The 26,577-nt window shown below is 39.3% G+C and overlaps 6 protein-coding genes and 1 pseudogene across 7 annotated transcripts in view; 5 read left to right on the forward strand and 2 right to left on the reverse strand.

Moving 5' to 3' along the window:
• The first annotated feature begins 771 nt into the window (after window positions 1-771).
• On the forward strand, window positions 772-3,107 carry LOC104824138 (WUSCHEL-related homeobox 6). 2 transcript variants are annotated; one of them, XM_010556113.2, is made up of 4 exons: window positions 772-1,015; window positions 1,232-1,561; window positions 1,966-2,033; window positions 2,551-3,107. In XM_010556113.2, exons 1-4 carry the CDS (start codon window positions 931-933, stop codon window positions 2,905-2,907), a joined length of 840 nt encoding a protein of 279 aa, XP_010554415.1. In that variant the 5' UTR covers window positions 772-930; the 3' UTR covers window positions 2,908-3,107. The 2 variants fall into 2 exon arrangements, with proteins under 2 accessions (XP_010554415.1, XP_010554416.1); XM_010556114.2 differs by having other exon boundaries at window positions 1,981-2,033.
• A 1,163-nt stretch (window positions 3,108-4,270) lies between these two features.
• Window positions 4,271-7,175, reverse strand: LOC104824140 (annotated as a pseudogene).
• Window positions 5,662-14,588, reverse strand: LOC104824139. Its single transcript, XM_010556116.2, has 27 exons — window positions 14,192-14,588; window positions 13,976-14,088; window positions 13,727-13,853; window positions 13,487-13,582; window positions 13,344-13,412; window positions 13,102-13,236; window positions 12,961-13,029; window positions 12,810-12,865; window positions 12,556-12,715; window positions 12,162-12,326; window positions 11,913-11,997; window positions 11,574-11,807; window positions 11,351-11,442; window positions 11,172-11,214; window positions 10,924-11,081; window positions 10,716-10,826; window positions 10,549-10,617; window positions 10,296-10,439; window positions 9,977-10,051; window positions 9,712-9,888; window positions 9,528-9,613; window positions 9,018-9,072; window positions 8,803-8,928; window positions 8,547-8,660; window positions 8,367-8,468; window positions 6,095-8,286; window positions 5,662-5,902 (listed from the first exon to the last, which is right to left on the reverse strand). Exons 1-26 carry the CDS (start codon window positions 14,306-14,308, stop codon window positions 8,221-8,223), a joined length of 2,844 nt encoding a protein of 947 aa, XP_010554418.1. The 5' UTR covers window positions 14,309-14,588; the 3' UTR covers window positions 5,662-5,902; window positions 6,095-8,220.
• A 2,030-nt stretch (window positions 14,589-16,618) lies between these two features.
• On the forward strand, window positions 16,619-21,302 carry LOC104824146 (mitogen-activated protein kinase 17). Its single transcript, XM_010556123.2, has 10 exons — window positions 16,619-16,942; window positions 17,537-17,948; window positions 18,085-18,212; window positions 18,485-18,544; window positions 18,742-18,891; window positions 19,024-19,179; window positions 19,605-19,742; window positions 20,069-20,148; window positions 20,295-20,399; window positions 20,887-21,302. Exons 2-10 carry the CDS (start codon window positions 17,543-17,545, stop codon window positions 21,089-21,091), a joined length of 1,428 nt encoding a protein of 475 aa, XP_010554425.1. The 5' UTR covers window positions 16,619-16,942; window positions 17,537-17,542; the 3' UTR covers window positions 21,092-21,302.
• Window positions 21,303-21,821: 519 nt separating this feature from the next.
• LOC104824145 (serine carboxypeptidase-like 50) lies at window positions 21,822-23,578 on the forward strand. Its single transcript, XM_010556122.1, has 2 exons — window positions 21,822-23,268; window positions 23,469-23,578. Exon 1 carries the CDS (start codon window positions 21,895-21,897, stop codon window positions 23,227-23,229), a length of 1,335 nt encoding a protein of 444 aa, XP_010554424.1. The 5' UTR covers window positions 21,822-21,894; the 3' UTR covers window positions 23,230-23,268; window positions 23,469-23,578.
• A 330-nt stretch (window positions 23,579-23,908) lies between these two features.
• On the forward strand, window positions 23,909-24,541 carry LOC104824577. Its single transcript, XM_010556672.1, has one exon. The coding sequence runs from the start codon at window positions 23,909-23,911 to the stop codon at window positions 24,539-24,541; it is 633 nt and encodes a 210-aa protein (XP_010554974.1).
• A 1,279-nt stretch (window positions 24,542-25,820) lies between these two features.
• The window catches only part of LOC104824578 (homeobox-leucine zipper protein ATHB-17-like), a 2,595-nt gene continuing 1,838 nt past the window's right edge, over window positions 25,821-26,577 (forward strand). Inside the window, exons 1-2 of the mRNA XM_019203658.1 lie at window positions 25,821-25,914; window positions 26,234-26,240. Of these exons, the coding sequence (XP_019059203.1) occupies window positions 25,836-25,914; window positions 26,234-26,240 (86 nt within the window). The 5' untranslated portion in view covers window positions 25,821-25,835. The remainder of the gene's footprint in view (window positions 25,915-26,233; window positions 26,241-26,577) is intronic.

The following is a 26,577-nucleotide window of genomic DNA, read 5'->3' on the forward strand; positions in this document are numbered from 1 at the left end:
CCTTATTTTCTTTTTAAATATTTAATTCCAATAATAAACTCACCATTCAAGAGAATGTCTGATGGCCCATAAGATCAAAAGGAAAAGAAACAGTACAGAAGACGAGCACCATTCCGTCCATATTTTTATTTGCGGAATTTATATTAAAATTAAATATTTGGCACGAACGCATATCATAAAATGGGTCACAAGCGGTCCGGCCCATTATAATAATAAGCCCAAGAAATTTGTTGTAAAGGGTTCTTCTGTGCGTTGATTAGGTAACCGCACGGATGCATGTCACATGTCTCGAACGAATAACGATATTACATGTAATTAAACTACAGATTATGAAACAGCGAAACAAATAGTTAGTGAGAAATATATGCACAACGGAGACTGAAGAATAAAAATAAAAATGAGGATTTGTTTTATTTTTGTTGGAATGTGAATGAGATTTATTTACTTTACCTCTCAGTAACATCATAAACATCGTACCATGAACACATCAATCATGAATACGGGTAGAGATATAATTATAAAATCCGATCTTTATGTATACAGTGTGTGTATATATACACACTCCAATAACGAGAGATAATTGGTTTTATAATCAGATATTATATACACATATATATATACATACACGTGGCGATGACATATCAGAAAAAAAAAAGTACAGAGAAAAAACAGCCATGCAAAAGAGATTTGGCTATAAAAAGGGGAGACGGAGCCAATGATACGATGCATAATAGCCTTTGCTTTTCCTTTTGACCTCTCTTGCAACTCAAGTAAACCTCTTTCATCATTTTCTCTCAGCACTGAAACTCAAAGTTTCATTTCCATCAATCCCTCAAATTCAATTTCATATATATATTTCAATTTTTATATTTCCACCCCCCAAGAAAAAAAAGTCATTTTGGACCAATAAGGTCGATCGGTTCCTACACAATGGGGTACTGCTGCAACGACGACCTCATCAAACCTCTTTCCATCCCCATAAACTGCACTTCCCAACCTCTTAATCAAAACCATTGTACTGATTCCGACATCTCTCTATCTTGTATTTCTCTCTTTTTTTTTTAAAAAAAAATGTTGTTTCCTTTCTCTTACCGTATTGCGCTGTCTGTATGATTCATGTGATTATGATATACTTAACGATTATTTTTTTTTTCAGTGAAACATATGGCGATCGAGACTATATTACTAACAGCTAAATGGGTTTTTATTTTTTTTTCTCGTGCATTCGCAGGCAGCAATACAGAAGAAAGGAATAATAAAGAGGGGGATGGAAAAGGTACGAGGAAGACGGGAAGTTCAAGGTGGAACCCGACACGTGAGCAAGTAATGGCGCTAGAGGAGCTTTACCGAGGGGGAACACGAACACCGACCACGGAACAGATCCAAGTGATAGCATCTAAGCTCCGAGAGTTTGGGAGGATTGAGGGCAAAAACGTCTTCTACTGGTTCCAGAATCATAAGGCTCGAGAAAGGCATAAACGCTGTCGGCTTGAAGCAGATGTTAATAAGAACCCTAATGAACACCAACATCACCTTGCTGCGGATAACAAGGTTTTATCAGGTAACTAATTAGTAATTAGTGATCCCATCATATACTTTTAGTTAGTTTTTATATATGATCACGAACATATATAATATATCTGTACATGTGTGTGTGTGTGTGTGATATGGAACACGTGTATTTACCAATTAACCTTGATGACATATATGCTTAATAATACTGGACACAGTGATATATCAAAACTAGCTAATAACAAATATAAAAGACTAGAAGTTTCTACAAATCTTCGAAAGATTTTAATTGTGATCATGCATGAATCACTCGTTACAAACGAGAAAAACATATACATATATATATATATAAATATTATTCATATTTTTTTTCTATCTGTTTATGTAAAGCACGTATATAGTAGCTGTGCATGCTAGGTTCTGTTCTGAGATATTGGTTGACGTGGTTAATAGTATTGAGAAGGACAGGCGGTCACAAAGTGGAGCAGACAAAGAGCTGCCAATCTTCTACAGCCTCTCAGGTATACATATACACACACACATATATGGCAGTGTATGTATATGTGACTATATAATTCTGGGTGGATTTTGGCCTTGTTTTGGAACATTGTGAACGTTGGCACGACAATGGTAATAAATCCTAGTAACGTTATTTAAGCGGTATATAAAAAGTAACCCACATAATCCCTGATAAATATAACCCATACGCATGTACACATATATGTGTATTTATTAATTTATACATATGTATGTATGAATGTATTTATAATACGTAAAGAGTATACATATACATATGTATGGAAAGTCGAGCAAGAGAAGCAAAGAATTCAGGGAGGGGGCAATGGAAGCTTTTTTCATGATATGTTGGGAACAATAAGGCAAAAAAGAGGTCTTCAAAGGCTGCATGCTTTTTTCCCTCTCGCGTTCAGATTCTGAAAACATTTTTTTCTTAAAAAAAATAAAAGAAATGGTAACTTTTTTTAACCGGAAAGTTTATCAAAGAGTCAAGTTAGTTTATACGTATTTTCTCCCCTTCAGGATCTTGTTCCAGTGAATAATAAACAAAACAGCAATAGGAATGGGACGACAGAAAATTCTGAAAGGAGATCGGAGAGCCAAAAAGGCTCCACGTGGAAAATCCCCATGATCACGTCGGACACTTCACACTACAATAATCACCATGTGATCTTCACTTCAAAATTTCAAGAACCGGACCAACTCGGGAGCGAAGAAGAAAGGAGAGAAATCCGAACGCTGGATCTCTTCCCGGTTAACTTAACCGGAAACAAGGAGAAAACTGACGAAACCAAACCAGAAGGTTGTACCGGGACGAGAAAACCGAACGGTTTGAGGTGCAACTACTACTATTACGAGTTCATGCCTCTGAGGAGCTGAAGCCAATACCCATGTGGATCACAATAAATACGAGTTAATGTAAGTTTGAATGAAGATTTGTTGCTTTGTCGGAAAATGGGAAGTGGTGAGTAGTTGTGTTCGAGCTTTGGATGGGGACGTGTAGTAAATGTTGGGTTTTTAAGGTTACCGAAAGTGAAGTTGGACCATGTTTGGCTGTGCCTGAAACCTTTGATGGTTCGTTGTCTGTAAGGAATATATTAATATATGGATGGTGATTGCTGAAATATATTAATTGTAACTTTTTTTTTAATATGTAGGGTCGCGTTCTTGTTCTTATCTGCGGGTATATAGTGAGGGAGGATGTTGAGAGGGCATTGGATTTGGAATTGCAGCAGGGTTTTCCAAAAGATTCCAAGTTTTCTAAGATTCGCCATGAGTTTCGTGTTTTTGTTTTCTTGAAATATCTTTCATGTATAAATAAAATGGATGTGACAACAAACCGATTAATTTTCAAAGTTACATAGTCTGCTCTATTATATAACCATTTATATATATGGTTATTTTTTTTAAAAATAGTATAAACAATACGAGTATATATATATATATATATATATATCATATGCATAATAAGAAAAAGCTGTTTTACTTTATTGGTGGGGGAAAACAATAGGAGAGCAATGATATAGAAACAGAATGAGAGCATCACTCTTTGCCCATTCCCAACTTCTTGATGCGGCATTCAAAGCTAATATAGAGATAGATAGCAGAAGCCCTACCATTTTATGTTTACTACCCTCTTTTGAGAATTACCCACAGATCACACACACACAGAGAGAGAGAGAGAGAGAGAGAGAGAAGCAGAGTGGGTTCATCACTGAATGACTGATGCAGTGAGTAGAAGGATGGGTCTGTGTGGGCAAACAGAGTTTGTAAAAACCCGATTAGTGATCTTTGATAAATAGCTGCATTAGCCATTACTATTAGGCACCAACTCCAACACCAATGGTCCACTGCTCGACTCTTTAAATGACTCTCTCTCTCTCTCTCTCTCTCTCTGTTAATAAAGAGACAGAGACAGTTTGTCCCATTCCCAGTTTCTCTGTCACATATAAACAACACAACACAAAAACATCTCAGACATCTTTACAATCTGCTACTCTCCCAGTTGACTTACCTTCTGTGCTGCTTGTCCTATCCTCTTACCATTTCCTTCTATTAATCTATTCTATGTCCACTCATTATGGATCCGTTCTTATCTCCTATTGACTTTCTCTCTCTCTAATTACAGTCGAATGAACCCCAAAGTTGTTGCATTTAAGTTTCACATGAACTGATGAAGAAGATTAATCAATAAGTCAATTCCGGACATGAATCAACGAATGGAACAGACAGAGAAACCGAATCAGCAACTCATCAATCCTCTTCGGAATACATCCGACCTAAAACTTAGTCCATAGGAGTTATCATAAAGAGTACCGCATTTTTTTACAAAAAAAAAGAAAGAAAGGCGTAAATTACAACGGAGAAGGGAATCCTATTTCATTTTTATTGTATCCTACGAAGCAAAGGTTATTTCCTAGAATCTTTATAATATATGTTGAAAGTTTCCTCCAATTAAAGTGTTTATAATATCCTACAGGCTAAATGCATTTAACGAGGTGGGTGTTTATGGATTCATCTCTGTCAAGGACAGGAGCAGTAGACATTATATACAGACATTTGTTGATGACTATGATATTCTCATTTGTAACAACAACATCACATTAATCTCAATTAAAGTGTTATTTTTATTTTTGTTACAAATGTTCCAAATAAACTTGAGATTAGGACGATGTTGTTGTTACAAGAGAGATATCGTAATCATCAACAAATATCTATATATAATATCCAATGCTATGCTATGGTATACCTGTCTATAATATCTAGAAAAATTTTCATATTGCAATCCTCTTCTCCCGGAAGATGAATCCATTAACACCCAATTCAACTCGTTAAATGCCTGTTTTTTTAATCATATCAACAAATAATCACAACAACAATTCAGAGCACTGAACTTACTATTTTTTTTGGAGCATCACCATGAATGTAATTCCCCGGATGATTTTGTAGTATTACCTCTGGTTGGTTCAGCGGTTTATGCATCAAGGTGCATCTTGAAGCTCCCTTTATATACATCTGAAACAGTTGTAGCAACCTCAGAAACTCCATTCTTGATCTTTGAGATCTGCGTGTCCATGTACTCTTTTTGTTTGGACACCGAGTCGATACGTGCAAGGAGTTGGGCGGCACAAGCTTGGACCTCCTCCTCACTCTTTTGAACTGCTTCTTGCAATCTCAGTTCAGATGCCTTTAGCACCTCAGCAGCTTCTTTCTCCACAACATCCAAATTAAGAGACTCCTTTCGGATAGTTTCAACCATCACTTTTGCCTCAGCATCACATTTTGCTGAGAAGTCTTCTATTTCCTTTTTCACTGCATTTATCTTCTCTTCATTCTGAAAATGAAAAAGAGCAAAAGGCCTCAGGAACGCAGGAACAAACCAGCCATATTCAGGAAAACATAACTGCCCGTCTTCTAACTCAGGCTGTTCAGTAAAACCCAGGTGGCTTGATTGGATTATTGATGCCATAGTTTGATTTCTGGTTGCCCTTACAAAAACAGAATGGTGTTGACAGGTGGTCAAGCCAGACAGAGCAAAAGACGCTAACATCTAAAGCCAATGGCCAGGCCATCTGATGCAATGACAGTTTCATGTATGCAAACTACTCGAAAGTTCAAGGATGCGGTACTTACTTCATCAATCTGCGACTGAAGCGACGCAAGAAGGGTCTCTTTGTTTGTGATCTTAGAAGCAATTTCAGAGGATTGATGTTGAAGGCTGACCAGCTCCTCCAGCCTCCCCATGGAGTTCTTGTTTATCTCATCAGCAAAGGACATCAAAGCAGGCTTCACCATGTTTTTGTAGTCGACGCCCATCACCTCTGCAGGTGTTGACCCCTTCTCGTTTAAATTGTACTGGATGTTAATCTTCAATCTGTCCTCAACCGCACAAGAAAAACCGGTGCTAAATATGAGTACAATGGGAATATATCTACTTCATCTCCATGATTTACAGCCCAACACAACATCTCCCCCTTCCAATATGGTTTCTTCCAATAATATCAAATATATGATGTTGTCTTTTCACAGATGAATCAAGAGAGTAGATGTCAAGTGGTGGACTAACCTTCTGAAAGCTTGGTTGCAATCCATGGCAAGAGTCTGAAGCTCGTGCATTTGATTCCGGATCTGGGTGTTGAGTTCCCAAGCTTTCTGCTCCCAAGCGTCCCTGGCAACCTCAGCCTCGGCGATATCCCTATCATGCTTGCAACTCCCTTTTCATCCTCTCTGCGTCCCTTGCATTGAAACTCTGAAGCTCAACCCTCTTCTTCAGCCCTTCAATCCCCTCGCACACCCGCTGTCTCTCCCCCTGCTTGACATTTAGTTCCTTGTGTTTCTCTTCCAGAACTCTCTCGATCTCTGAATTCCGGGCAGTATATTCCCCGATGATGGTGCGGAACTTGTTGGCATCCCCTTCCAGGTCAGCCTTTACTTTCTCTAGAGCCTCCTTCTTAGATGGGCCTTTCCTCAGAGCCTCCAATTTAGCCTCCAACTCGGTGGCAGACTTCTCAGATGATGGTCTCCGCCACACTGCTCTTCTCCCCCTCCAGCTTCCCCAGAAAGTCAGCGTCCAAATCACCAACCAAGTCATCCTCGCCGCGAATGTAGTGGCGATAGCTGTCGACGGCGTAGGAATTCATGGAGTTGGCTTCGAGGAAGGAGGAGGAGTTGGAAGACAAGTGGTGGCGGCAGAGAGCAAGCTGGAACAACCAGTAGATGACAGCGAGAACAGAGGGCCAGTTGTGAGGGGTGTTGGGAGCACGGAGTGTAGATTTGGTGAGCTTGAAGGGGCAGTGAAGGGATTTGAGAAGGAAAACGAGAACGTCGTCCCATTTGCGAGCATCGCAGGGGAAATCGACGGCGTAGATGAGGAACTTTAGGGTTTCGGAGATATCCTGGAGGGAAGGGATGGGGTGAGTGCGGAGGGTGGGTGGGAAGGATTGGGAAGAGAGGAAAGCGTTGATGGCTCGAATCGCCGATGCCTGGTTAGATCTGTCGGAGTAGACATCTGAAGCAACGGAAGCTCGACCCATACCCACTGATGACGGACGGCTGCTCGCAAAGCTGACATCAGAAACTGGTGAGTTCCCTAGCTAGCGCTGCTCCACCGCCGCGTCCATCGCCGTACTCCGTCCGCCGCCTCTCATCTCTCTCTCCTCTCTATCGTCAGAAAAATGGATTTACAGAGAAAAGGCGATTCCCGCTCACCAGAGAAATTGTGGCACCAAATTTTCAAAATTCGAACGAAAATAACCACTTAGGTCTTGCAAAAATTCATCAAAAACAAAAAACAAAACCAGCCCCGTCACCAAAAGGCCCGTTAGATGCATTTTACTTTGAAATCAGTCCCCAGTGCCTTGAGAGATAGATCACCGATCAGAGAGACGGTCAACTCGACGCAAACACGCCGGTAAAACACGATTCCTCCGGGAGGAGAATACCGGCCATAAGATTTTCTGGAACAGGACGCCGAATTTCTCTAAAGGTTCCGAGTTTAATGGTGTGACGTTGGATTTTATGTTGCAGGGTTCCAATGTTAGGAATAGAAACCCTGTAGGTGGGACTCTTTACGGACATATTTTGGGCTTCATCTCGGCCCATTATGCAAATAAGCCTGGCCTAGAGTTCTATATATCAGGATTCATATTGGACCACTATGCAAATAAGCCTGGCCCATAGTTCTACCTCGGGTTCTAAATGACATTGAAACTCATCTCAAAATCCAGGATGACAGGTAATGTTGGACTTCCATTTACCTCAATGTTTTTTTGTAATGCATTCAGGTGGATTGCTGAATTAAAGGGCCTCTAGTAAATAAAACACTAACAAGATAGTTAGAGAGCAGGCATAAAATGGAGAGAGCAAAAAGACAAGGGCACCCCCCAAAATAGCAAATCAAAATGTTCTTACCTTTCCTTATTAGGGTTTACGTATAAAAATGGGGTGAGGGGTTGCAGGGTACAACATTTGGAGGAAAACCTCTTCCGTAGGATAGAACATACAAGGGAGGTCAAGCTAACGCGTGTGTGTATGTATGTATATATATTACTAAATTTAGGGGGTGTGGGGGGTAGGAATATGATGAGGGAGAGGGATGGGATCTTCTTCTGGATCTCTCTGTAAGGGGAAGGCCATAATTATATATGTAGAAAGAAATAAGTAGTAAGGGACAAAGGAAGAGGGGGGAAGGGGTCAGTGTCGCTTCCTCTGGTAAAGAGAGTAACCAACAAGCGCCGACATCAAGAACGTCCATAGCACCTAACACACACACAGACACTCATCACCATGCAAAATTATATACGTATATATATATATATATAGAGAGAGAGAGTAGATACGGTGTTGATGGTGTGCCAACGCTCTAGCCTTTTGATGCGGGACTCCATTTCCTCCACCACCCCTTCTAACGTCGAAGACGCTCTGTTTTTACTACTACTTGCCTGTTGTATTTTTCCATTTTTTGTCATCATCATCATCTTCTCATACAACTTTTTTATCAAACTAGTAGTAGTGGGTACCTGAGACTGAATGAAGTCCACCAGTTCCTGTAGCCTTGCCGCCTGTTGTGTATGTATTCCTGTCCAACTCCTATCTACGGGGGCCACTCTCTCCACTATTATTTGCAGATAACTCTGCCACCATTTTCACACACCATCATCATCATCATCATCATCATCATCATCATATGTCAGTCACTTCTCTCATTCCATTTTCATATTCACATATATCAAAACCCATAACCAAAGAAAAAGAAAGGAGATTCTTGGCTCGAACCTTTGTTGTGTATGAACCATCGAGTTTGAGAGCTGCACCTGCTGCCAACACTGCCTCTTTCTTCACCCCTTTTATCTGTATGTACGGACTCTGCACATCTTGCAGGTGATCCACCTCTATCAGCATCTACCAAAAAAATTTATAATAAAGTTTAATGGGTATTTTGAAACATCAAAATCTAAGCCTGCAATATTCAGAAATCAACGCATATTCACCTTCCCATCTTGATAGATGAAAGCAGATGCTTCTATATAAGCCACTGCTTGGTACCTGAATTAACCCCCCCCCCCCCCCAAAAATGGTATAGCCTCGGTAAGCTCTACAAGGCCGAGGGCTCTGTCTCATCGTTGCAAGAGGCCGCCGATTGTTTCCAGGCTGCTGCCCTGATCGAGGAATCTGCTCCTGTCGAGCCCTTCAGATGATGATTAGCTTTTCTTTTCCTTCTTTAAAAATGAAAAATATTGATTTTGATATGATTTCTCTGTGTATCCATAGATTGATACAAATATAGAGATGAACGTGTGCTCTCTTTTATGTCAAGTTCATAAACATTCTGACTCTGTATTACGACATGAACAATAATAAACAGTTTCAGCTTCTCTTTCAGGCTTTCAGCACCCCCCCCCCCCCCCAAAAAAAAAACATTCATATGGCCCTTTCTATAATTGTTTCAACTAATGAGGATTGCGTGAAAAACTAAAAAGAAATTCGACATGCTTCCTCACCCGAGATTAAGAAGACCCGCCACAGTACTTATGCTTATATCGAAATCTACTTTGGGCTGAATGATGAAGTTCCCTTCCCTAATTGGCTGATACATAAACAGGTTCAAGACATGAAAAAACTGATATCCTCTCATGAACTCAACGCACTACAGAAGAAGATAAGGGGGTACAGATTGACACAGACCTCACGTATAAGCAATGCGAACCTGCCCTCGCAAATCCTGACACGTATGCAGTCACTATCTGACAACTGACCATTCGCAGGGAGTCCAGAGAGCCTGAGATATATATCGATAAAATTCTGAACAGAACTGCAGAATTTTGTGGAATCGAGGATGCTGATAATATCCTGATAGGGAACCTATTAACACACGTAGACAATTGTGAGTATTTCATTAGAGAAAAGCAAGAAAGGAGAAAAATACAGAATGCGAAATTTTTTCCCTTACTTGTTTGTTGCTCTTCAATACGAACAGGGAACTTTCGGGAGAAAGCACGGGATCAAAATCATTTCGGATCTTGACCTATATCATTGGGAAATGCAACACAAAGTATTAAGGACACAGCCCACACAAAACCCAATTAATGTTTTAAAGCTCGTGATGAACTTTACCCCTTTTAAACTAGCTTGTGCAACGTGAGTAACTATAGGCATCTAATCTCATGCTAGGTGGACGTGGGATCATAATAATAAACTACAACTTGAGCTCCACGAATAGATGATGGATCACAAACAAGACCAAAATCTTAAGTCTCAAGAGTACTCACGTGTGCATGCACAAGATGTGGCTCGATATGCTGTTGAAACATAGGAAAAACGGTCATCATTATCTCATTCTGAGACATGAAACAACCGACCCGGCTTTTGTCTCTCTGGACCCTAGAGATAAGATGTGAATGAACACCTCCCACCTGATTTTTAGAGAGAAGAAGTTAAGCCAGTAAGCTCTTAGATATATGAGACAATAGGAATGGATAAGAAAGCACGCCGAAATAAAGATTGAGTAGAAATTTAACTTACAACAGCAACCCAAAGGTCAAGGGACTGCCGGATTTCGGGATGTAATGCATAAACACCCTCAAATATGATCTAGTCACCAATTTAACATGATAAACAATCAACTATTATGTAACATACTAACATATACATTATCAAAAAGTCCATATGAGTAGGATACGGTCACTGACCACACCGCACTCTTCAGGAACTTCAAGTTCCTTAAAGCCACATCTGGTGCCAGTTTCCAAATCAAAAACAGGAATTTTTGTTCTTCGCCCGTTCTTTAAGTCAGCAATGTTCTGCAGAGACGTGCCAACACATTTAAAATCACATAAACCTAAATCAAATACTGATAGATTACCCTTGTCCTTTTACGTTCTAAAACCAAAGTATTACCTTAGAAAGTAAAGGCAGATCAAGGGAACTAAAGTCGTCATGCTTATAATCTTTGAGTTGTTCGGACTTGAAGTAACTTTCCAGGGAAACCACTTCACAGCCAACGATATTTGCCATTTTATGAGCTAGGCTAGTCTTACCAGATCCACTTGGACCCCCTACAATAAGACCAGTGTCAATAGCATTGAAACGACTTTTAGGCTCTATTGAAATGCTGCGCAATATAATGAGGGAAGAAGCAATAGTACCTATTCCAACAATAACCGGAGGCCCTTTATTCTCTAATAATGCCTGAAACAATAATCATAAGCAAAGGAACTCTTGCTAGAAATAAAAAATGCATACACCATCACACAATCAGGTGCAAGAGAAAAGCTACTGTTTTTTAATGGAGAGAATTTCTTCTGATCATTTGTCTCCTCAGTACCTGTATTGCTTGAACAGAAAGAAGCAATCCTCTATCCAAGTCGTACGAATCAGGCATTGGAACAAGTCTTATCTCATCCCTGAAAGAGGAATCTGTGGCTGCTTCATGAGAAAGCCTAGACATAAAATGCAACGATAATGCTACTGTATGACATTCTATAAGAAAATAACAATCAAGCAGGGAAAATCAGAAGGAAAAAAAATCCAAATTAAGATGGACATACCTACAACAGAGCTTACAGAACATGGTGCATCAGATGAGGTGAAATGCCAAGTTGCAACCACTGGTTCCATTTGGGATTTGGTAGGAGATCGAGTCCAAGGCTGAGATAAATCCTCAAGGCGGGTAACAATGTTACGAGTAGTGCGGATTGGCTTTGGTGCAACAATTTGTTTTTCCGGATTAGCAGCTGCAGGGGAAGGATGCAAAAGTGGCGGTGTATTCAAGCGTGGTACACCTGCAACAAGGGTTAGCTTGCAGAATTAAAGATTGTACTATATTCCACAAGACATGTTACGCCATTGAAACTAAATATTGAGTTCCAACACTAAAATTCCCAGACCTTTCCTCTCAAGAATCAGTTCCAGATATGATTTGGTGATCCATGGTCCATTAATACTCCTCTTCAAAGCTTCAGCTCCAACAATCTATATACAGAAAGATATTAGCACATGAGCGAGAAAAAGAACCTTGAAATGGATGGTTTCTCACAACTGAAGAAGTAAAGAATAGTCATTGGTGCTTTACAGAACCCTTTTCTCTATTGAAGGTCCCATATGCTTGTTTTGAGAAAAGAAATATGAGCCATTACCTTCCTATTCGTCCCTCTCAGCACCAGGAATGTCTCTCCAAGAGTGTCAATCGTCTCAAATGACAGGGATAAATTACCATAAGTGACAGATGCTGAAGCACGCTTATAACTTACTACAACATTGTAGCCCAATGCTAGCAACCCTCCAAGTGTCATCCGTCCCACCTGCTATACTTCAGCAATTAGGACACAGAAAGATGGACTGCAAAAATTATCCTCCAAGGGATGTATGAAAGATAGTCACTGTCTTGACCAAATTTCAGAAACAGAGCCATGCTCTTTACTGAAGGAAAATACTGAACCAGAAACCATAATTAAGCATAGTTCTTCATCAACAATAAAAAAAATCACAAAATGTTATTTGAAACTTCAACAATGGCATGTGATACCTTACCTCAAACTCAGCTTTCGGGCGGATAATGAAATGCTTGTCGACAATCCTTTGATCTCCAAGTGACAGATAGTACCTTATACCAGCCTGACGAACTTTTATCCAATCATTTATTCGTGCCTCTTCACTTGCAGAAGGGGGTCTGAGGTACATCTCAATAAAACTGAAAGCAATGTCAAATGAACCAACTCATCATGCAAATGAAGATTTAAAGACATCCTGAACAATTCTCATGTATTTGCAGAGTCATGTCTTACTTATCCTTCTGCACGCCACCTCCTTGAAGAGCATACGAAGTTGCTGCATCCGTTGTCTATTATAGTAATGCGAGTTTTAATCAAGACATAGCATTATTAAAAAAATCAAGCCGAAGGCTACAAAAGACAGTGACCCGAAGGAATCACGGACCTCGCTTTTGCATTTCAACTTGTAGATGGCTTCTCGAAATGATGAGACGAAACTGTTATTGATTCTGATCTGCACAATTCCAACCACTGAAGAAGTCGAACCTCTTGAAATTTAAAAGGGCAGAAACACAGAAAACCCCACCTGTGCGTGATGAAGATCTGGCTCGATATGTTTTCTAAACAACGGGAATATGCTGTCAATAAGGTAATCAAGCGAACACGAGTCACCGATATCATAGCGCACTTTTGAGAGAAGGCTAAAATGAACGCCACCAACCTATTCATCAGACAAAGAGTTAAGGACAAGCATGTCCATTGTGCATACAATGCATAAGTTACACAGCTAGAACTATCTAGTAAATGCTGTAAGGAGAGAAACAGTACCACCGCAACACGAATATCCAGCAAGGAACGCAATCGTGCGTGAAGAGCATAAGTCCCATCAACAATCACCTAAAACAAAAGCAGAACCGAAAACCCATAACAGCCATAACAAAACCATGACCAAAATCACCTCCCTTGCTTACCACTCCAGATGACGTCTTCACGGTTTTCGAACCAACACGCCTCTTTTGTTGGAAATCAAACACTGGGACTAGAGTGTCTTTTCCTTTTATCAAATCCTATTTATAGAAAACAACACAGTTAAGCCACCGAAGCCAACACACAGGAGACCCGCAAGTTGTAGGGCCTAAACAAGACAATATAAATTATAATCGAACTAAGGTTGAAATCTGAATCTAAATCTGATTGAAAGTTCGAAATACCTCCAGATTCTGCACTAATGCATCAAAATCTAACGTCTCCAGTTCATTTCCGTCGTCTATACCATCACGGTAATCCTCCATGGCGATCACAGTGCATCCAATTACAGATGCAACCTTCTCCGCCAAGCTTGGAGTGCATCACCAACAACAAAAGCAACAAAATCGAACATGTTGATGAAACAGATGCTTAAATTGTTCCAGTAAGCAATATAAGATGCAAATTTCGGTCTGAACTCGAAGATCTGCTACCTTGTTTTACCCGAGCCACTAGGCCCACCAATGCCAACCGTAACAATGCCGTCCTTCTTCTCTCTGAGTTCTTGAATAGACTTCACCAACAGGTAATACCCATGATCGAAGGACTACATAACAAAAAAAAAAAAAGCAAATCCACGTTTCCACCGATGATTTTCCCGGAAAATTAAAAAAAAAAATCCGAATTGACAGAAACTGATGGTAGCGTACCACGTGGAGAGGAAGAGATTGAAGAATCGAAGAAGACGAAGAAGAAGTGGAAGGTTGTTGCGGGAAGAAATCTCGGCCTCCCTCCTGGAAAACTCTCTGAACAACCTCGTTGTCCATGTCTGAGCAGCCGAGACAAAGGGAGTCGGAGCGATGATCGGAATCGATATCCGATAAATCCGAGGAGACAGGGAGAAGATTGAGAGAGAAGTTGTCGGTCTGAAGATGCAAAAAGTCTCTAACCCGAATGATGAAAATCAGAAAAAGAAAAAGAAGGAATTAAAAAAAAAACGCCTGAATTCGGCTTTCCTCTTCTTTTTTCCCCCCCTTTGCTTGCAAGCATGAACTCTCTCCCGCTTGTTCTTTCTTCCCCGTCCGCCTCAACTCTCCCGTCATTTTTTTAAAAATCTCCGATTAAATCAAATTCAAATACCAAATACACTGAATTTGGTTTGATTTTTCAGGCACTTTGTTTTCTTTATTTTGATTGATATTAATTCGACCATGTATCAATAAATACGTTAAAACCATATAACATTTACCATCGATGGAATTCGTGTGTTTTGCAACCACATAAATACCGTTTTGTAATTAATTTTGTATTCTGTTTATTATGTTTTCACATTTTTTTTTCTTTTGAAGAAACTAAATTAAACAATGGGGCAACGAAAATAATTATAAAAAAAAAGACTAATAAAAATGGATATACGTCAAAGCCTTTCGTTAGAATAAAACGACGCCGTAAGCTAAAACTTACGGGCTAATAGCCCAATAACGCGGCCCATACAATAGGCGAAAAATGACGTATTTAATATTTTTTTTGTTAAAGACGTATTTAATATTTTACCTGCAAATAGGAATTCTATAATGTTTTGGCACTAATATAATCGTATTTTTGGATGAGAAGTATTGAGCCATTGACAATAATAAATACAATCAACTTATATAGATAACACATATATACAGTGGCGGACCCAGAAAGTTTTTTCAACGGGGACAACGAAACAATAATATATATATATATATAATAAAATTTTAATAAAAAATATCATCTAAAAAATGTTTAGCTTCAACAATTGAATTCTATGATTTCTTATTTTTAAAATATATTTATATAATTATATTTATAACTGTTTAAAATATATTTTTTGATAAAATAAACTAGACAATAACTCAAAAATTAAAAATTTAATGTATTATTGGTTGAATTTTTTTTAAGTAAATTATCGGTAGAACTTTTACTACTATATTAAGATATTATTACAAAAAAAAATTTAAAAGTTTATTTATTGTTTTCTTTACCAAATCAAATAAAATTAAATAAATATATAAATATATATAGATAAATTTATAAGTATAATAAATATATAAAAACAAATAAATAAAAAATATTAAAGATTATTTAAATTCATAGTTTTTATAAATATTTATTTTTAATTTTAACATTTTCATTTGATTATAATTGAATTGATAATATTTTTTTATTTGATTAAAAACAAAAGTAGAAATTTTGAAAATAGAAGATAACGAAAAAAAGGGGAAAAAAAATAAAATACAATTTTTTTATTTGATTTGTTAACTAACATCACAAAATACATTAAAAAATAAAAATAGTGGGGTCCATAATAAATTCCAATGGGGGCATTATTACATTTTTTTTAAAATTTTATTAAACTATATAACAAATGTTCTTAAAAGAAAAAAAACAGCCAGTGCCCCACGTAGATCCGCCTTTGTATATATATATATATATATATATGTGAGGGAGAACAAAATAAAATCATGCCTTTTGGATTTGGACATTGCGTAAGCAAAGATCTCTCGATCATATTCCGACATAGATGGAATATAATTATCCCGAGTACTATCGTATTTCTCCTCACCCGCCGGCCAATTATTTCATTATTATTATTATTATTATCATTATCATTATCATTATCATTCTTATCATCATTATTCGTCTTTTCATCGACACCAACCAACATTATTATTATTTATGAAGAAAAAATAAGAGACAGGCCTGTGATTAATCGTTATTAATTGCTTTACCAATCGCACTTGCTTTATAACAAATTATCCCAAATTCCAATTAATTATTATAATTTATTCACCGTGATTAATTGACGAGTCCTCACAATTATTGAGATCAATAAATTATATATATCGCCGATTTATTACGTAATTATTCGCGGTCCCTTTTTTTTTTAACTCGAGTGTTCGTGTCCGCGGCATGGGAGAAGAGAAATGATTACACCCCCCAAAAAAAAAAATCTTTTATACGATACGGATCAAGTGTCAGTCAGGAGAACCACAGGGCGCCACGTGGCAGTAAGACCATCGCTCATTCGTGGGCCGGGCCCATTTGAACGGAGGCCTCGTCGGCTGAAAACGACATCGTTTAAAAAGCTGTGCACAGGGGCAGAGGAGCCGCCGACGTAGGGAGAGTCTTTCTTATCCCCCTTTCCGTTCTTTCCTTCTTCGTCGCGCCTCTCTCTCCAAAGGCGGCGTTTGGGAGATGCAAAGGACCCCATGACTTCGTATTGATGATATTTCCCTGAAACTTGGGGGGGATAGCTTATTGAATCACCCAAAGCTGACTCTTTCTATTTCACGCGCTGTTGCTTTACTCATCACCTCTGTCTTTGTTTATATAAACTTGTGCCGTACACACACGCTACACGCTTTTCTTCCTTCTTTGCAGCTTCTTTTGGATTAGCTTTCTCTAGCTCGTGGGAGTTCAATAAACCATACAAGGTCTGTTTCTCCATGTTCACTTCTCGTTTTCTCTATCTGGGTTTCTAGATCTGTTCCTATTATGGTCGCAGTAGAAATTGACCAAGTATTGTTGAAATGGAATCCAGTAACGAGATGTTTCTGGGCCTTTCTCTCTTCTGGGTGTCTAGAATTTAAATCGAAGTCGTAATATTCCTGGGCTTGTGTTCTTCGATCTGTAAATGGGTATAGAAAGATTAGGCGTGTAAAGCGAATCTGACGAACTTGAAAAAATTCCTGGGAAATCGAATCCAGGAATTCGAGGTTTCTTGTTCTGTTCTATAGTTTTTTTATTAATATGCTTGAAGTACTGACATTTTTAGGTTTGTTTCTTTGATCTGTGAATATATCCAGAATGATTAGGTTTGTAAAGGATCTGAGAAATCTGATGTACAGATATAGAAATTGAACTAAGGAATGTGAAGTCTGTGTGTATATACATGTGCAATCCATGATTTTTATGCCAGACAAGCACTTCCCTTCGTCTTCTCTTCGTTGTTTTTCCTTGGTGGAATGTGAGCTTCTTCATCTTTTTTCCCGGAATCAATATGTTTTACGATTTTTTGTTTCTGACAGATAATCATGCTGGAGAAAGAATTTTTCACCGAGTATGGGGAAGCCAGTCAATATCAGGTTCAGGAAGTGGTCGGCAAAGGAAGCTATGGGGTTGTAGCCTCTGCCCTGTGCCCACACACTGGGGGAAAAGTGGCGATAAAGAAGATGACCAACGTCTTCGAACATGTATCAGATGCTATACGGATACTCAGAGAGATAAAGCTCCTCAGACTTCTCAAACACCCGGATATCGTGGAGATCAAACACATAATGCTCCCTCCTTGTCGGAAGGAATTCAAAGATATTTATGTAGTTTTTGAGTTGATGGAATCTGATCTTCATCACGTCCTTAAGGTAAATGACGACCTCACCCCTCAGCATCATCAATTCTTCTTGTACCAACTACTTCGTGGACTAAAATTCATGCACTCAGGTAAGGTTTCTTGTTTCCCTCTACTCTGCATTAGTTGTTCTAGAGTTTCTGTATCACTTTCACCCTTGATGAACTTAAAACTGGACAATGACATTGTGATCTCCTTTTGGTTCGGTTTGTTTTGTTTTGGGTATAGCTCATGTTTTCCATAGAGACCTGAAGCCCAAGAACATCCTTGCTAATGCTGACTGCAAACTCAAGATTTGCGATTTTGGACTAGCTCGGGTTTCTTTCACTGATTCCCCTTCAGCTGTTTTTTGGACTGTATGTATCTATCTCTTTTATATGCCGAGCCATGATTTTATAAGTTTTTGAAAGCTCTGATTTGATTATTGCAGAATGATATTAGTTGACAGATTATATATCTGTTCTTTATATGCTGTCTTACTTGGACAGTCTGTTATAACAGATTCCTGATTATTTTGTTAATCTTTCAAACAAGTAACTGGGTTACAAAGAGGTATGTATTTAGCCATTAGGCTCGAAACAATCGAATACTCGGCTGAGTGACCAATCTCATCGTGTTCTTTTGCAAGGACTATGTTGCTACGAGATGGTACCGTGCTCCCGAGCTGTGTGGTTGTTTCTATTCTAATGTAAGTCTGCAATTCACCCTGCTTTTGGCTGTATCATTTAATTCTTTGCATGATATGGAAGGGTTATGATATAATGCTAAAAAATCTACATTTATACTGACTGCCAGTATGAAACTATTCTACATTGCCGCCATTAATTGCTACTACCAGCTGCAAACACTAAAAAGTTTCATTATTCTTCTCAATGTTTCATGCAGTACACACCGGCTATTGACATATGGAGCGTTGGCTGCATATTTGCGGAAATGCTTACTGGAAAACCCTTGTTTCCCGGCAAGAACGTTGTGCACCAGCTAGAACTTGTCACTGATCTGCTTGGCACTCCGTCGCCGGAAACTATAGCAAGGGTTTGTTCTTTTTCGATTTTTGTGTCCGAAAACTAACCCGCGAAGCTGAAGCTTCTCTACCCAGATAAAATTGCTTGGATACAAGTTTTCTTGGCTTTCTCTGTGTCATGGTTCTTTATAATTATAATGTAGATTCGGAATGAGAAGGCTAGAAAATATTTAAGTAACATGAGGCGAAAGGAACGTGTTCCTTTCTCCCAAAAATTCCCCAATGCCGATCCTGTGGCTCTGGGTTTGCTTCAGCGTTTGATCGCATTTGACCCCAAGGACCGTCCCTCTGCCGAAGAGGTAAGCAAAAGGGCCCGAACTCCGGAATTTTTTCTTTCCTTTTTGGTAGATCCTCGGTACTTTTTTTGTGCTTGAACAGAATTGTAGCATCAGATTTGTGTTAACTAATTCGTTCTCAGATGTTGGTTTTTGTGTGAAATACCTTTAATAAGGCTAAAGTTTGACAAAAGCGGTTGAGTTACACTTTCTGTATATTCATTTCTCAAATCTTGATGGCATAACATGGATTATTCTGTGGTTAAGTGAGCTAGGTGCATATTCATGTTGTGATTCTTGAGTTTTTATATCTATATGATTAGCTCCGGTTCTATTTGATCTTCAGGCAATGTTTGGGTTAATATGTGTAATTATGTCTTACATACCTTCAGATAAGATTAAAGCTTAGCAAAACAATAAAATTAACGATGATATTCTGCCTTTTGTAGGCATTGGCTGACCCATATTTTCAAGGGTTGGCAAACGTGGAGTATGAACCTTCAAGGCACCCGATCTCTAAGCTTGAATTTGAGTTTGAAAGGAGGAAATTGACCAGGGAAGACGTGAGAGAGCTCATGTACAGAGAGGTAACACTGCTCATGTCTCCTCTTCTTCTTCTTCTTCTTTCTCCAATAGCCCTACTCTCTTACGTGGGTTGTGAATTTTGGCCATTTTGCGTCGGTTATGAGCTGTAAATTGGGGGAAAACTGGACCAATGATAAATATGGAATGAGAAAAATGGCGGGTATGGACTATGGCCAACAAAAGTTGGTAAATTTTGGATCTCGGAATTTAGACAAAACATCGAAAGCCAAATGCTGTGTTTCACTCTTGTGGAGGGTTTTTTGTTCAATTCTGCAAACATAAACGCCAATCTCATATTCTTACACTCTTATGTGAAACTGGACAACAGATATTGGAGTATCATCCACAGATGCTGCAAGAGTACCTACAAGGAGAAGAGAACAACAACTCTCATTTTCTATATCCAAGGTCTTCCATTCACATTTATACTGTGAATACAGTATACACCAAATTGTAGCCCAAGTGGTTTATGCCCTCTTTCATTCTTCACAAATATTTGGTTTTCTCTTTCAAGCGTTCTTGACATGCATCTGTTTATTTGTGATGACCGCCAGTGGAGTTGACCAGTTCAAACAACAATTTGCCCGTCTCGAAGAGCATGACGATGAGAATGAAGGGAACTCCCCACCAATGCAGAGAAAGTACACCTCACTCCCGAGGTGAGTGATTCGATCCACCACGTTTAAGAATCTTTTAGGAATAAGAACTTAGTCTTGTCGCAACTGATTCACGAGATCCCACGCAAAAATACATTGCTTACAAGGATCACGCGACTCTCGGACCTTCAGCTCAGTGTCCTTCCACCTTTAGGTTCTGTTATCATGTTAGAATTGGTGAGAAAGGGCAGCTGACTGGAGGGATTCTCTATAATGGGTTTATATCATTAGAATTCATTGCATCAAGGAGGATATGGCATTAGGTTTTAAGTTGGTTGTCACCTAACACAAACCTCGTTCTTTATCCGGGTTTATGACCGATTTAACATGAGCGAACTCAATACTTTTGCGGATTTAGGATTCTCTGTAATGGGTGATAACATAAAATTCAGAGAACCACGAAAACGCTCTTATATATATATATGTGTGTGTGTGTGTGTGTGTATATACCCTTTGATAGTATAATGGATTTGGGTTGAACTTGATGCAGAGAAAGAGTCTGCTCATCATCAGAAGACGAGGGCGTAGATCCAATCCCACGAAACGAGAGGCTCAGCTCTTCTTCTTCTTCAAAGACTCCGAAAGCAAATCATGCAAAGCGCGCGGCCTGTCTCCTCAGAAGCGATAGCATCTGTGATTCCAGATGTGTCGGCGCTGCTGTCGCCGCCAAAGACTGCGATCTTCTCGTCAGTTGATCATTTTCATTTTCCTGTTTATTGGGTTCTTGAGCTGCCAGTGAACTTTGGATCGGAGTCATCATCATGTAATGCTGAATTACGTAAAGATGATTTGGTAAGACATTCATCATCATGATCAATGGTTGACAATAGCCAGAGAAGGAGAACTATTCAATGCTGAACCATGTGGCCTTTATATTATTATTTAGTGCGCTTTTATGTTTTCACAGTTTTCGTTGATATCATCATTAATCATATTTGTTGGCTCATAGAAACCTGTCTATATTTACTCATACGCATCAAAATTCATATCTAAGTTTTTGACAAATCGCAGGCATGCGGTATTCTTTAGTGTAGGGGTGGGCGTTTCGGGTTTCGGTTCGGTATTCAAGCGGTTCGGTTCGGGAACGGTATTTTCGGTTTTATAAAAAGTGTACCAAACTAGAACCGAATGTTAAACGGTTCGGTTCGGTTCGGTTTTAGTATCGGTTCGGTTCGGAAAGGTACCATTATATGAATACCAAATAAGCACCCAACTATAATATTTACACATATATTAGTGGAATATTCGAATTTTGGTTCGGTATTCATACGGTTCGGTTCGGGAACGGTTCATTCGGTTCCATAAAAAGTGTATCAAATTAGAACCAAACGTTATTCGGTTCGGTTCGGTATGGTTCGGTTTCGGGACGGATCGGGTCGGTACTAAATTCTCGAACCGAAGTGCCCACCCCTACTTTAGTGCGCTTTCTGAGTACTGTTTCTTTGATTTATCTAAACTCTGCTCCACCACAAAAAAAGCTACTTCCACACTAGCAATAATGGAGGATTGTACGGTCTTCTTCTTACTCGCTACTCTCCTCTCCCTCCTCCGCTTCGTCACCGTCTCCGCCGCCTCCCCTACGCCGCCTCTGTTCCCCGACGAGGCCCTTCCCACAAAATCCGGCTACCTTCCGGTGAAACCCGCCGCCGGATCCTCCATGTTCTACGCCTTCTACGAAGCTCAGACACCCACTTCTCCGATTCCCCAGACCCCTCTTCTTGTCTGGCTCCAAGGTGGTCCTGGTTGCTCCTCCATGATCGGCAATTTCTACGAGCTCGGCCCATGGCGCGTCACCACACGCGCCACCGAGCTCGAGCGCAACCCCGGCGCGTGGAACCGCCTCTTCGGCCTCCTTTTCGTTGATAACCCGATCGGAGTCGGGTTCAGCTTCGCCGCCTCTAAAGACGACATACCCAGAAACCAGAGGCAGATGGCCGAACATTTATACGCTGCGATCGTAGAGTTCATCGAGCAAAACCCGGGTTTTCAAAACCGTCCGGTTTACATAACCGGCGAGAGCTACGCCGGGAAATACGTGCCGGCTATTGGGTACTATATCTTGAAGGAGAGACCCGACGGGCCGGTAAATCTGAAGGGATTGGCGATCGGAAACGGGTTGACCGATCCGGTGCCCCAAGTCCGGACCTTTGCGGTCAACGCGTACTACATGGGATTGGTCAACGCGAAACAGAGGGAAGAACTGGAGAGAGCTCAGGAGAGAGCCGTGGAGCTCGTGAAGGTCGGGAAATGGAGCGAAGCAACCGACGCGAGAAACAAAGTGCTGAGATTACTACAGAACATGACCGGTTTAGCCACTCTGTACAACTTCGGTCGGAGAGTACCGTACAGGTCGGACCTGGTGGAGGAGCTTCTGAATCAGGTAGAGGCCAAGAGGGCCATAGGGGCGGATGAATCGGTGCGTTTCGAGGAGTGCAGCGATGACGTGGAAGAGGCCATGCACGGGGACGTGATGAAGAGCGCGAGGAAGATGGTGGAGTACGCGCTGGAGAGGACGAAGGTGATGCTGTACCAGGGGATGCTAGACCTGAGAGACGGCGTCGTTTCGACGGAAGAGTGGATGAAGACGATGGCGTGGCGAGGGATGGGTGGGTTCACGGCGGCGGAGAGGCACGTGTGGAGGGACGGGCGAGGTGGACGCGCCGGTTATGTCCAAAGGTGGGGGAATCTGTGCCACGTGGCGGTTGCCGAAGCCGGACATTTCGTTCCGACAGATCAGGGGGTGAACTCGAGGGAGATGATTGAGAGTTGGGTTCTGGAGAAAGGGTTGTTTGGCGGCGGAGAATCAACTCCCGGTTTCAGGGGTTGTTTGTGAGTGTTGAAACTTGTGATTCCAATCTGAATAAGATTTGTGGTTTTCAATGGAATCATATTATTCCGAGACATATATTATAAAGTATAAAGTTTTTTTTATAATGTGTATAATGAACGGGAAAAAAATGTGAATACGGATTTTGGTTGAAATCGCTGGAGAATGATCATCCTATACAAGACCAAATTATGGAAAGAGTGTGAGTGTTGAAACTTGTGATTCCAATCTGAATAAGATTTGTGGTTTTCAATGGAATCATATTATTCCGAGACATATATTATAAAGTATAAAGTTTTTTTTATAATGTGTATAATGAACGGGAAAAAAATGTGAATACGGATTTTGGTTGAAATCGCTGGAGAATGATCATCCTATACAAGACCAAATTATGGAAAGAGTTCTCTAGCTTCCCTACAAATACTGCATCAGTTTGGCAAACCTCCAATACCAAGAGCTGTAGAGAGGTTCGTTCCTGTTTTATTTTTGTTTAAAAAAATACAAGGAAATTAAAGGAAATTATATTAGCCTATTAGGGTTTTTTTTCTAATACGTTTTCCGATATATATATACATACATATTCCTCCATTGATCGATTAAGGTACGTGCTTCTGATGCCTAGTTTCTAAGTAATTGCTCTTACAATCGCCGCAGACGAGAGGGGAAAACGAAAAGGGCGCTAAGAATGGAGTTGTCGATTGATTTAGGATACGTGAGAATGTACAAGTGGAAGGCACCTCTCTCACAAGCAACTGATGTTTTACTCATTGTCGTCGTACTGATTGGCACCTTCACAACATGGCGTTTTTCTTTGAGTAGATCCAACCGCTTGTCGGTCTTCATCCGAGAAGTTTTCCCATTGTTTCCCGCTCCTTGGAGACAATTAGATCAGGTGGCGGATAAGATTGTCGAATACATCGACTGCAATTTCTCGTTCCGAGACCTGCGAGCTGTGGCTCCCGCCCCTCCCGGCCTTGTGATCGTCATCGGCGTGACGATGAATGGAGCGACTTGGGACATCAGCAGCGAGCTGATATTACGTAGTACCAAACGGCTATACTGCGCGGCCATGACGGATGACGAAGGGCACGAGCTGGTGCCGATACTCCCTCCTACTGCTGAGATAACTGTCCGAAACGGCGACGAATGCTGCTTGATTTGTAAACAAGAGGAAGAGATCAATGCGGTGGTCAGGACGATCTGCAACCATGTCTTCCATATCACGTGCATCGCTCGTTCTCTAGCACAACGAAACTCCTGTCCTGTCTGCTCCACCGATTTTCCCACGCCTATCGATGCGCGAATTCTATTCGTTTAGATGGATTGAGATACATATTTTTATTTTTTATTTTTTATGTATCTTGATATTTTTCTCATACCTTATTTTTAAAAAAAATTAAAATATTAAAATAAAAATAATTCATCACCTTTTTACTTTTCATCCATGTGTATATATATATACGTGTATATATATATATATGTGTGTGTTGGATCCTTCATCAATTACAAGATTGGTTTTACCTCGAGAACACTTCATCAATTAGCTTTTGAATGTTATTCCCTCTATCGAAACTTTTGTTTCCTACTTACCATAGGTTTTCTGTAGTATTGTGTACGATTGTCGTTTTGTAAATTAATTATATGTTATTGTATATAATATGATTCACATTTTCATCCAAAAAAAACTTTTAAAAATAGCAAGATGAGTTTAATTTTATGATACTTTAAGAAAAGATAATGGTCACAAACAATATAATGGCAATCTTGTAATTAGAACAAAGACTAAGGCGAACAATAATACGTGCGTTGCACTTTTGTCTACTTAATTCACGTTGAAAATCTCGTGCTGTGAAACGTTTTCTTGATCAGTCAACAGATCATATCTTGTGATCGATGTGATGAATGTCCTACTCCTCAAACCGTGCATATTAACCCGAATTAATATATAGTTACATATATGATGAAATTTACATTATTATTCATATTATGAGGGGATGCGTTACCATATGAAACTTCATTTTATTTGACATGCGTTCATGACCTAATTATTGATCCACATATATAGCTGTTTTTATTTTATTTTGAAAAAACTTGGGCTTTATGAGATATATAGAACGGTTCTTGCACTCCCTTGACCAGAGCCAAAGTCTCGCTGCATTTATGGTCAATTCATTTTGGAAATTAGTAATTACAAACAGAAAAAGTTAAATAAAGTGTATATACACACATATATGTACACGCAATTAAAAATTAAAAAAAAAACTGATAGATAAGTTTTATTAGTCGACCTTTTTTTTTTCTCGGTGCGATGTCAATAAAAAAAATTTCCTATATAAGGATCCTTTTGTACATATATTGAGAATATTTTTATTCTCAACAAATATTTCAAACGAGAAAATAAATGCATAATTACTTTCACTTATATATAATGTTACGAATGCGCGTGTGTATGTGTATTTATAGATATAAACCGGTCATCGGCACAAAAACATTTTCTTATTATTATTCCGTCGACACGGTTCCAAGTCTGTCTCTTCATCTTTTGAGTCACCATTGATTATTATTATTAGTCTTCTCTGAAAACTTTACCTTCTTCTTCTGAAGTAACCCTAATGGCGATTTTACCGGAAAACTCTTCGAACTTGGGCCTCACCATATACGTTTCCGGTTTTTCTTCCTCGCCTCATCCAGGTAAGCTATATATATATATATATATATAAAGCATTTGTATCTTCCTTTATATCTGCATTACGTATGAGGCTTGTGACCATTAGCATGTATATAACGAGAATCGTTATATACATGCTAATAGTGATTCTATGATATATATGTGAATTGACATCAAGAGAATAAATAATGAAGAATTTAACCCATAATACTTTAACGGAGAAATATCTACATTTTCGTGTGACTAAAATTAAAAACTCCCAAAGAATTTTATAAGAATCGTCACTAAAAACCAATAGGGTATTAATTAAATGTTTTCTAGATTGTATGGTGCAAATTACAGAAGAAACGTGTTAATTAGGAGTATGTACTAATTAAAAGTTTTATTTATGGTTCGTGAATAGCATAAGTTCTTATACGCCTGGTTCTTTTATTTTGACATTCTACAATAAGACAAGATTTTCACCTTCTTTTTTTTCGTCAACTCGTATCTTTTTAAAAACTGAAACATGCATTTTTTTTTTATTCTTATGTTTACTTTTGAGACATATATATATATATATATATATATATATATCGCATGTAGAATGTGAGTTTTTTTATTATTATTATCAAAGATTGCACAACCAGGCGAAATAAAACTGAAACTATGAAAGGTTCAGATGGTGGAAGTGGCGGGGGGGGGGG

The sequence above is a fragment of the Tarenaya hassleriana genome, unplaced genomic scaffold, assembly GCF_000463585.1.
Source record: "Tarenaya hassleriana unplaced genomic scaffold, ASM46358v1 Cleome4, whole genome shotgun sequence".
Classification (NCBI taxonomy): Eukaryota; Viridiplantae; Streptophyta; class Magnoliopsida; order Brassicales; family Cleomaceae; genus Tarenaya; species Tarenaya hassleriana.

Excerpts from the sequence above, each read along its gene's own strand:
- LOC104824577 (XM_010556672.1), top strand. The coding sequence starts at position 23,909 with ATGGAGTTGTCGATTGATTTAGGATACGTGAGAATGTACAAGTGGAAG.
- LOC104824138 (XM_010556113.2), top strand. The coding sequence starts at position 931 with ATGGGGTACTGCTGCAACGACGACCTCATCAAACCTCTTTCCATCCCC. Across the intron at positions 1,562-1,965 it reads GGATAACAAGGTTTTATCAG|TATTGAGAAGGACAGGCGGT; the intron begins GTAACTAATTAG and ends CGTGGTTAATAG. Across the intron at positions 2,034-2,550 it reads AATCTTCTACAGCCTCTCAG|GATCTTGTTCCAGTGAATAA; the intron begins GTATACATATAC and ends TCTCCCCTTCAG.
- LOC104824146 (XM_010556123.2), top strand. The coding sequence starts at position 17,543 with ATGCTGGAGAAAGAATTTTTCACCGAGTATGGGGAAGCCAGTCAATAT. Across the intron at positions 17,949-18,084 it reads ACTAAAATTCATGCACTCAG|CTCATGTTTTCCATAGAGAC; the intron begins GTAAGGTTTCTT and ends TTTTGGGTATAG. Across the intron at positions 18,213-18,484 it reads CTTCAGCTGTTTTTTGGACT|GACTATGTTGCTACGAGATG; the intron begins GTATGTATCTAT and ends TTCTTTTGCAAG.
- LOC104824139 (XM_010556116.2), bottom strand. The coding sequence starts at position 14,308 with ATGGACAACGAGGTTGTTCAGAGAGTTTTCCAGGAGGGAGGCCGAGAT. Across the intron at positions 12,327-12,555 it reads GCCCGAAAGCTGAGTTTGAG|GTGGGACGGATGACACTTGG; the intron begins GTAAGGTATCAC and ends GAAGTATAGCAG. Across the intron at positions 11,998-12,161 it reads TGAGAGGGACGAATAGGAAG|ATTGTTGGAGCTGAAGCTTT; the intron begins GTAATGGCTCAT and ends TTCTGTATATAG.
- LOC104824145 (XM_010556122.1), top strand. The coding sequence starts at position 21,895 with ATGGAGGATTGTACGGTCTTCTTCTTACTCGCTACTCTCCTCTCCCTC.